The 10,065-nt window shown below is 32.7% G+C and overlaps 1 protein-coding gene across 3 annotated transcripts; it reads right to left on the reverse strand.

The window, feature by feature from the left end:
- Positions 1-59: 59 nt before the first annotated feature.
- Positions 60-9,066, reverse strand: LOC111306735 (phosphate transporter PHO1-like). 3 transcript variants are annotated; one of them, XR_016332128.1, is made up of 16 exons: positions 8,715-9,066; positions 6,885-6,974; positions 6,554-6,776; positions 5,162-5,507; positions 4,251-4,299; positions 3,965-4,036; positions 3,468-3,597; positions 2,841-2,961; positions 2,333-2,582; positions 2,118-2,222; positions 1,948-1,992; positions 1,597-1,749; positions 1,390-1,444; positions 999-1,277; positions 771-907; positions 60-694 (listed from the first exon to the last, which is right to left on the reverse strand). XR_016332128.1 is itself a non-coding variant. In XM_022904578.2 (15 exons), exons 1-15 carry the CDS (start codon positions 8,961-8,963, stop codon positions 604-606), a joined length of 2,340 nt encoding a protein of 779 aa, XP_022760313.2. In that variant the 5' UTR covers positions 8,964-9,066; the 3' UTR covers positions 60-603. The 3 variants fall into 3 exon arrangements, 2 of the variants coding, with proteins under 2 accessions (XP_022760313.2, XP_089608077.1); XM_022904578.2 differs by lacking the exon at positions 1,390-1,444; XM_089751951.1 differs by lacking the exons at positions 1,390-1,444; positions 6,885-6,974.
- Between the last annotated feature and the right edge of the window lie 999 nt (positions 9,067-10,065).

Genomic DNA, 10,065 nt, shown 5'->3' on the forward strand with positions numbered 1-10,065 from the left:
CAATCATTGGCGAATAGTGCAACATTCTCATTAACAATAATTTGGAAAAGCTGTACAAATAGGATAAATTAGAAAATTTATTGTGCTTGATGTTGGATTTAGAGCAGTTGCTTCATATATCAATCATTCCCGTCATTATACAGACTGTCTACTATACATTTCAAGCTTCAAAAAAAAATTAAACTTCATTCTTCATTACCCAACAAAGAATAGAGGGAGAGAAAAAAATGCATTTGGGATTGGCTAAGAAGTCAGATTGATTCAGATATCAGCAAATCCGAATTAGAATTGCCATTTTTTTGCTGGTACTTTTCTTGCACTTGGAGCTCTACAATTTGGATTGGATTTGTGAATGATGATGGGGGAGATCTTCCACAATGTTCTACCAAACTGTGGAAACCTGGAGTCTTCTTTTATTTTGATAACTGAGGTTACTAGGATTTGAACTCTGATAACTGGAATTAAGATAAGAGTCCGGTAATCTACGAAGAAGCCGGGGGCTGTTGGCATCTTTTTTTATAGATGGTAACAAAACTGAAGAAGGATATTAGTTGCCCTCTACGTCAGCTTGGGTCAGGGACTTCCCTGAATTTAACAATCTTTTCAGCCGTCAGAATCTGTCTCACGGAATGGCAATGGAACAGTCTTTACTGCCCGAAACTTGCCAACATTGTTTAGATGTTCATTCTCCAACCTGCTCAGTAACAGTTTCTTAGAAGAATTCATTCAAGATTCATATGGCTTGTTTTGGAAATTGGGATAGAAAATACCTATAAAAATTCCAATGCCCTCGTCGGATGACCTCTAGGGAAGCCAAGAAGAAGTCTAGCAAATTTGTCTGAACTGGATTGACATGAAACCTCAGGATGCTCTCTATCCAAGCTACTCTTAGAACTACATTCAAGGCCTACAATTATAGAATTGTGTCATTAAGAACTTAAATGGAATATAACAAGAAAATGGTACCAAAATTGACTGAGGTAAGGAATATGACTTACAATGGACAGGTAGTAAATGCTCTTGTTCTTTAGAATTAGATCATCTCTAAGCCAAGGGTTTCTGGAATTAGGATTAAGAAGTCCCCAATCCTTGACAAAATCCCAATATAATTGGTAAACTGTAGCCACGACTGAAGTCACCAAGACTACAGAAAACCACAGGTGGTTACTCTGTGTGGCATATGTTAGCCTGGCACCAGCTGCCACCATGGCAGAAACATACTTCCCCATGTTAACCAAGTGGTCCAGGTCATATTCATCAAACCATCTTCTTGCACACTTGAAATTAAATTGAAAAAAAGAAAGTGTTAGTTGGACAAGCTTTTCAACTTTAACAAAAACAGAATAAATAAAAACCAAGAAACTTATGCCATCTAATGTGTTTTAGTACTGGTAATTGTGCAACTCCATGGGAACATAACAAATGCGGCCAATAGCTGTGTGATCTGTTGGTGGAGCACTGACCTCTTAGTTTCAGTGATCAGGGTTCAAATGCTGATAACCTCAAATATATAAAAAGAAAAAGAAAAAGAAAAAGAAAATAACAAATGCGAAGGGTTCCATGAAGTGTTTTAGTACTGGTAATGTGTTTTAATACCTGCGTGGCTCGCCAATAATATGGCAAAAATGAGATGACATAAGCAAACTGTCTGTACAGCTTTCCATTTTTGCATGTAGCATATTCATGGGTTTTGAAACTTCCAGCAAGAAAGTAGCAGGCTGTTGATTCCAAGTGTCTTAGCAATGGAATCTGAAATAAAAATAAGAGATAATGATTGATGACGAAATATTGTAATTGATATGAGGAGAAAATGAAACTGAAAAAACTATGAACTGTTAGAAATTTAATTAGCCTCCAGAGAAGGAAGATTAAATACTACAATGATTCGGAAATGAGTGCTAAATCTATTCTGTCTTAGCATACGTTGCTTGTGTTTGAATAATTTACCTGACTAGTAAGTTGATCAGCCATGAAAAAGTCTACCATCAAAACCTGCATATATGTAAAATAAGCCAAACCAAGAATATCTTCAGTTACAACATTTGAAACCTTAAACAAAACCAATTCAAAAAAAAAAAAAAACAATGATGGCAATAAGTATGCAAGTAAAAAATTACCTTATAAAATGGAGAGCATATTATGTTCCGTATTATACGAAGGAAGCAAAAGCGAGTTGACCGATAGAAGATGTCAAATGGGCATACCAGCAATGCAATGAAAATCTGATATTGAGATTGAAAATCAGTACAAAGTCATACTTCATTTTTTTCTTTTATTTTTTTTATGAGGATGGATAGAAACGGTATAGAAATAATGGAGTTGTATAACCAACCAGGAGGAGAATTCCAGGAATAGTGTCAACACGAGTAGGAGAAAAGCCTCCAGCCCTTAATAGGAGGTGAATGACCATAGCCCCAACAACAGAAGTCATGAAAGTGGTACAAATGAGGAATGCATCTCTATATTTAAGGGCTGTGCTTGGTGCAAACTCAAAAATGAAGTTGTAGTTTATTCTTGTACTCTTCCACATGAACAAGTTGCACCCATACAAAAACAAGTGCAAGCTTATCAACGCAAATACACTGCCAACAAAAAAAAAATGAAAGTTTCCAATTAGTAATTGCAACCAAACTTGAAATTCATGTTAGCAGGCTTGGCTGCACTGAGGGTTCTCTTGGATGTTCTGTTCTGTTGCAGAATACCTAGTGCATTTGACACATTCATATTTTAGCTACATGCTTTCCTGGTCACTAACTGACTATATTATATATGTGATAACTGAAGTTACATGCAATGTTAAAATGGTAAAAATTGGAGAGAGGCAAATGTAATATGAGCACCTGAAAACAGGGTAGACAGTTTCCAGATAAGCTGTTTCTGTGCTAGGTGAAAATATACCAGACAAGTGTGCCAATATTAAATATACACTAAACAGTGATACAAAACAACCTGTAAACAATCCTGCAAAAAAAAAAGAAAAAAGAGGAAATTCAGTGAATAGTGACAATAAAATTTCTAAAATTGTCAGCCTCATTTTGCCTTTTGGCCCCAGACCCATATACATAATTGATCATCATATTACAGAAGACGATTTATTTTCATTTTACAGGATTAAAGTAATGGTTTTCTTGGCCAAGTGATCAATCACATCATGAATGTTGAATTTTACATAATAAAGTGATTATGTTATTGTCATTAAGGAGGAAACGCAATGATTCTCTTCATAGAATTTCCGTTTACAATTTATCAGTCATTGGGCCAAATGAAAGTAATTAGACATTTTGCTACCATAGAGTACTTTTTAGTTCTGTTTTTTATTCTCAGTCAACAGTATATATAAATCAAATGTTTCAGTGCATTAGAGCACTCAACAACAATCAACCAAGCATATGTATTGTTTTTAAAATGGAAAATGCAGAGGTAAACCGATTGTTTTGATTTCTTGGAGGAAAAAAAAAGAGTTATACCAACAAAGAAGGTGACCATGTGAGAATCTTTCTGCTGCTGTGGTCTCAAGAACTTCATTGCCTTTTTCCTGTCATTGTTGGCAAAGTGCTTTGTGAACATGGACTCCACTTCATCCATTAGCCTAACAACCTAATTGATTACCAAACCAAATAAAATTAATTATAAATAACAATTAGAAACCATACATCCTTCATTCTCTAATAATTAATCACAAAAAGGTACAAAGAAATGGTAGTAAATTGCCAAAGTTGTGCGGCTTGCCGGTAAATGCTAGATTTTTAATTTTAATGATCATGGTTCAAATTTTAACAATCTACAATACTAAAAAATGAGTGTGATTACATGATCCAAAGTTCAAACTTTTTTATATTCAAGATATTAGGTAGCGGACCTTACACATTTTCATGTTAAGCACACTATTAAAATAAGACAAGTGTTTATTTTTTATTCATCCAAAAAAATTCTACCAAACATAGAAGATGAAATAGTAACTTACCTTATCAGAGCTAATGAAATGTGATCTCTTCACTGCTTTCAAGTAACTTGCTGATGCCTGTTGGTTTGACACCTGTTGACACCAGAAATGCACCATTTTTAAAGGTGACTTAGAGAAAACTAGTCCTATTTACTAAATGTGGCAGCATGTGTTCTTAAAAAAGTTCGTGATATATAAAAGAACCTATGTTTGCTGATCAAAAGAATGAATTGCTTTTGGAATTCATTTCCTTTTCCCCATTTCTATATGTGGATTTCTGTCATTTGTAATGAGGCTGATAGATTACCTTGTCAAACTTCTTCAGTATCTTTGTAAAAGCCACCATATTTAGTGAGCTGCCAAAAGTGGTTCATACATATTAAAATCTGATCAACACAGAAAAAAGATACCTTTCTAGCAACTAAAAAAAGGCCGAAAACCAAATTCACTAAGAGCTAATCTCATAGCAAGTTTTTTTTTTGTTCTAAGTATTCTCAAGCTTTATCTGAGCCTAATATCATTCTTTTTGGCAATCTTAAGGACACATTTCCACATCGACATGATGTATTCAGAATTTTACTTTTCAAGTGTTTTTCACAAAGTATTGAACCCAGATGACAAGGAAGGGACTCCTCCCTTGAGAATTGGAATAACCCTTGTGGGTAATAACATTTTGAGCAAGGTATTACATTTATCAGCAATCTCTCAATAAAAGAATCTCAAAATAATCATGCCCATGTTTTATCACATAATGATTGATGAAGAACCAATTGGTGAATCAAGTGACAAAAGGGCTTTTGTTGTATTTTTTTTTCCCTTTTGGGGAATATTGAAATTTTTATCCCAACATAAGGACCAATAAATTGGACTGTCTTAGCTGGCCTTGTCAGGGTCCAGAAAGTTTTAGACTTTGGTTTGAAATCTCGGTTGAGTTTTTTCTTAGACGCCTTGCATGCATGACCTTTTGACAGTCGACAAGTTGTGGTCCATGAAAGAAAATTTGGACTAAATTTCAGTTACAGCCAAATTATAGCCATCACTCTCGTGAACAATCTGTACTTGTAAAACAAAAGAAGCCTTATGTGTGTAATGTTTATTTCCATGCAGCTCCAGTCTCAAGCTTTAATTTCTTTTTCAGTTATGACAGCTGGAAAATCCCATAATCATTTTACTTAAATCATCAATTCTCAAGATATATAGTGAAAAAAATGAATTAACCTGTAAGTTTTTAGCAGACCAAGGCCCCTAAAGAGTTCCACAAATGCACTCCTGATCATCTTTTCAGCACATTGGATCTTCTTCCTGTTGATGAAATCCCCAGGACCTTCTTTCATGGGGTTGTTGACTAGATCTTCCCAGAGCATGGATGTAACAGCTGTGATGGTTCGAGTCGCTGTGGTAGCTGGGATATCGATCCTCATGGCCATCTTAGGCTTCCCTTTCTTTGTCTTGCCCCTGCTTGCAGCTGAATTAATGAAATTGACACCATTCTTTTCTAATGCTGCGATCACCTCATCTGTTTGTGAGATTTCTGTGGAATTGTCATTCAATTCTGCGGGGCTCTCTGCATTTATTTCTATATATAATTAGTAAAACATTAAGATTATATCAACCAAAATTGCAGATTAATTACTATTTATCACTGTTTCTTTTTTTTTTTTTATATAATATGATCAGGGATGTTCTTAAACTTTGTTCAGGTCTAATTCCTTCGATATCAAACTATCTTAAAGACATATTCTCTACATTAACCTAGTATAATCAGAATTTTATTTTTAGAATGCTCTTCAAAAAGATCGAATCTTCGAAGAGGAAACTGGGCAACATGATCAAATAAAAGTTGTAATAGTTGTTGTTTATTTTCAAATATTTTGATGTGACTATGTTGAAGAAGACAAGAAGTTCAAGTAAGATGGACAAAAACTAAGACACGCAACATATATATATATAAGCAGACTATTTGAGAAAAAAATTTTCTTGGCATTCCCATTTATACTGAGTTCAGGAAAAGATTTTTTGTTGACCATGACCATCATCATTCATAAATGAAACAGAAAGCAAATATTTATGGCTTCAGTTTGTTCATATCTCACAGTTTAGACATGTTAGGTTACCTACTTCCACCCTGAAAGTTTCCATTCATCATCTTCAGAGACATAGACCACAGTCAAAATTGTAAATTCAAGTACCCAATTGGGACAAAACAATGATACTACGTACTATAGTTTAAAATTTATCTTGGTTATTGTTGTAAGAAAAAATAAAGGTAAGAATTCTGATGATGATCATCTTGGGAAAATTCGTTGGCCCCCCACTTTTTTTATGTATAAGATCAAGCGTAGCATATATAAAATGAATTCCAGCTAGGTAATATAGACAAGAGACTTGCCATTTTGAAAGAACCAACAAATTCCTAAAAGAACTCAAATCTCTGAATTTCAGTAATAAGAAATCACATCATGCCACGTCAGACCAATGTGTTAATAAGCTAATCAAAATTACTATCTTGCCCTTGAGCTGACACAATTGAAAAGGGCTTGTTATCCTAAAGCGTTACCCTTGTGCAATTTCATATTTGGAGATATAGAAAAGCAAACTACAAATTCACACCTGAGAAATCGGAGTTGCGGCGAGAAGATGACCATGAACGTGAAAGAGTCCCTGCTGCAGTTGGCTTCCGACGCCGGTCGCTGAGGATCTGCTTGAGGTCTAGCAGGATTTGAAGTTGCTTGTTCAGAATCTCTCCTCTCTCAAGGAACTCACTCTCTTTAATCTTGTAAAATTGGTTCACCTTGTTCAACTCTACATCCAGGCTTGCAAAAAATACCCTCACCTTGAAAAATAAACCAAACACAAATCATTAGAAAAAAAATTGGTTTCATTTCATTCCAATTCTTTTTAATGTTTTAGGATATGTATGTAGATCATTAATTAGATATACCTCATCTTCTTCAGAAAACAATTGAACAAGCTCTGTTTGATAGAGTACTTGTTCATCATCACTACCATCCTCCATGCTTTTACTTCTTACCTATAACATATATAAAAAGTAAGATCAAAAACTGATATTTATTCAACAACTTCCCCTTATCTTTGCTTTCTTTTTCACTGATTTTTTTGGGTACAAGCTGCCGTTTTTCTTCCCCTTATTCACGATAGTTTCGTGATATTAGCACTTGCAACGGTTTCTTATTTGATTTCGTGACAAAATGAGAAACTCCCAAAAAAAAAAAAACCCCCACTAAATTCCTGATTACATCCAACATGACACTAAAAATATCCAAGAATGTAGAAAGCAAGAGTTTCCAATAAAGAAAAAAGGAATATTTTGCAAGAAATGAAAAAGGTGGCAAAGGTTTGCTAAAAACGACAAAAAATGTAGCAATTCAATCAACCATAGTCTAATATAAGTTACCTTTAAAGTTAATTAAATCATGTACACAAAGAGCTAGATATATATGGTGCAAAAGGGCTTTCAATTATATTTTATCAATATGTTTTGACTAAAAGAATGATAATTGTCAACTAGTTTTGATTGGTTTGACATAAAAATAAGCTATGATAGGAAGAAATATGCATAATTAAAGAAGCTAACTAGAATGTTTTAGTTAAATTAAGTATATATAAATACGAAAGTAAAAGAGGAATAATCTCGTGATTGAGTGAATAAAAAAAAAAGTTACACTATATCATAAAGTTTGAATTCGAATTCAGAAATTAACCATTGTTAAATTTACTGTACAAGTAAGAGATGGGCAAACCGTTAATTTAAGGAGGGACAAATTAATGATTAATGAAACTTTAAGGTTTTGTTTGGTTAAGATTTTTTTGTAATGATGAAAATCTTGTTTATTTAATGGTTAACTTTCAAAGTAAAAAAAAAATTATAAACTTTAGAAAAGAATTAATTTACATTAAAAAAATTATATTTTATTGTTTATTAATTTTAATAAATTTAAGAGATGAGTTTAACTTATTATTTTTCACTTGAATCTTTAATTTTTAGATTTATTAAAATCAATAATTAAAAATATTAAAATTTTTAATTTTACATTAATATAAATTAATCTCTTTTTATAAATTTTAACAATTAAATTAATAATTTTTTATATTCATCCCTTTTTCATCATCTTTAAAAGCAAAGCGAGAGAAGGAGAGGGGAGGGGGGGGGGGGGGGCAGGGCCCGGCCATTTCACCCTAGCTTCATCCCCGGTACCATAACTTTGCTTTTGTTTATCAACTTTTGATCATAAGGGGGCTTAATTTGATACGGGACCCATTGATCGAACGGTGAGAAATGAAAACCAAAGAAATCGTTTTCATATCAATAGGAGTAAAACACAACAAACCTCTCCTGAAAATTTGTGAAGGAATGGAAATAATAGTCTGGTCAGCGGGCAAAAGCAAGACCAGAAAGGACGAGGAACGATGTTCAAGAAAAACAGCTGAGAGAAAATCGGAGAATCAGTTTAGATAATCTAGCTTAACCCCAACCCCAAAAACAGTAGTATTGCCATTGGAAAGCCTGAAAGCAAACTTTTTGCCTGAAAATGACTCCATTATCCTTTCAACACTTTCAATAAAAAAAAAAAAAAAGCTACCACAAACTAAAACAATCCCATTTTTTAACTAAGAATTTCAGAACTTTATGTCAAAATCATTCAAGAAATGCAAAAATGGCTGGAACCCATTTTTCCAAACACACAAAAACATACAAAAAAATTTTTTAAAAAAAGGAATTGGGATTGATGTTTTCAGTTATAGTTTTTACCTGAATGATCTCAGTATTGTTATTGGAGTTGAGGAATAACTTGGTTGAGAGTACTTTCATGGCGATGAAACGAATGGGGTCGCAAATGGAGCGACCAAAATCAGGGTTAAGGTCAGGAGGTGGTACTTGTCTAGTATTTCTAGATAGCTTGATCTTCTTTACATGTTTCTTGAGTTGCCAGTAGTTAACAAAGGCGTCTTTCCATTCTGGTATTAGTTGAGCTTCAAGCTCCTTTGAGAACTTCACCATTTTTTCTCTTCCTCTTCTCTTACTGCAGTCTTCTTTTTATGAGGAGAAAAAGAAAAGTTGGTGGAGTGGGAAAAAGAAAAGGGAAATGAGAGACAGATAGCTTAGAGGGTTTTGAGAGGGATTGGTGAGGTTTATATATAGGAAAAAGAGAGAAAAAGAGAAAGAGAGTGAGAGACGTGTGGAGAAGTGGAGAGTTTGCTTGTTGTTAATGGAAATTACAAAACTTTTTTTCCTTACATAATATTTTAAATATTGGGTTTTTAATTTATTTTTAAGGTAGATAAAATTATTTAGGTCTTTGCAAAGAAAATAAAATTATTTAGATAAAGCTCGTAAATTTTTTTTTATTACAAAGGATTCAATAAAATTATTAATAAAAAAAATGTGTTTGTACTTTACGAGGGTCTACCCCAAAGTTTTAGCCCGCACTATGTACTTTAGTTTTTTTTTTTTCTTTAAATGTCTTTTGGCAAATGTAAATGTTATCCAACAGCTTTTTTTTTTGTTTAATTATATTTTGAACAAATTAGTCCTTGTGAGAGAGAAAAGGATAAAATTACTTCAATTTTTTTTTAAATAAATATAGCTCTAACGAATTAAGCAGTCCTAATATGAAAAAATTAGGTCATTTATTTATAATTTTTGGTACAAAGGAGACTAAACTTAAAATAATAAAAAGAGTTATAAGTACTAAACTTTGAATTATTTGATCTAAATTTTGAATTCTCATTTATATCTAAACATCATCACTTGGAATTAGAAACATCAGTATATCTAAATTGGAACTCAACTTCAAGTTTAATTTGAAGAATATGAACATATTTCTATAAAGCCTTTATCAAACAAAATGAATGAAAGAATGAAATTAGTTATATATATAAATACATATTGGACTTTAGCTTAACTTATTTGATTTAGATTTATATTTGATATATTGTGAGTATATTGATTCTATATATTGTTAGTGAGTAAGATGATATTATCTTATTAATAAGTAATTTTTTTTTAAAATATTAATTTTTTGCATACTTATTTTAAGAATTAATATTTACTTACTAATGAAGTGGTATTAACTGATTTACTGACAGTTTATAAAATTTAT

The sequence above is a fragment of the Durio zibethinus genome, chromosome 22 (genome assembly GCF_047325235.1).
Source record: "Durio zibethinus cultivar Kanyao isolate XHJ-2024 chromosome 22, ASM4732523v1, whole genome shotgun sequence".
Classification (NCBI taxonomy): Eukaryota; Viridiplantae; Streptophyta; class Magnoliopsida; order Malvales; family Malvaceae; genus Durio; species Durio zibethinus.

What these genes read in the sequence shown, in the direction of transcription:
- LOC111306735 (XM_022904578.2), bottom strand. Translation starts at nt 8,963, where the DNA reads ATGGTGAAGTTCTCAAAGGAGCTTGAAGCTCAACTAATACCAGAATGG. An exon ending in CCGCAACTCCGATTTCTCAG is followed by an intron (nt 5,508 to 6,553) that starts GTGTGAATTTGT and finishes AAATAAATGCAG; the next exon opens with AGAGCCCCGCAGAATTGAAT. An exon ending in TTCCTGGAATTCTCCTCCTG is followed by an intron (nt 2,223 to 2,332) that starts GTTGGTTATACA and finishes TCTCAATATCAG; the next exon opens with ATTTTCATTGCATTGCTGGT.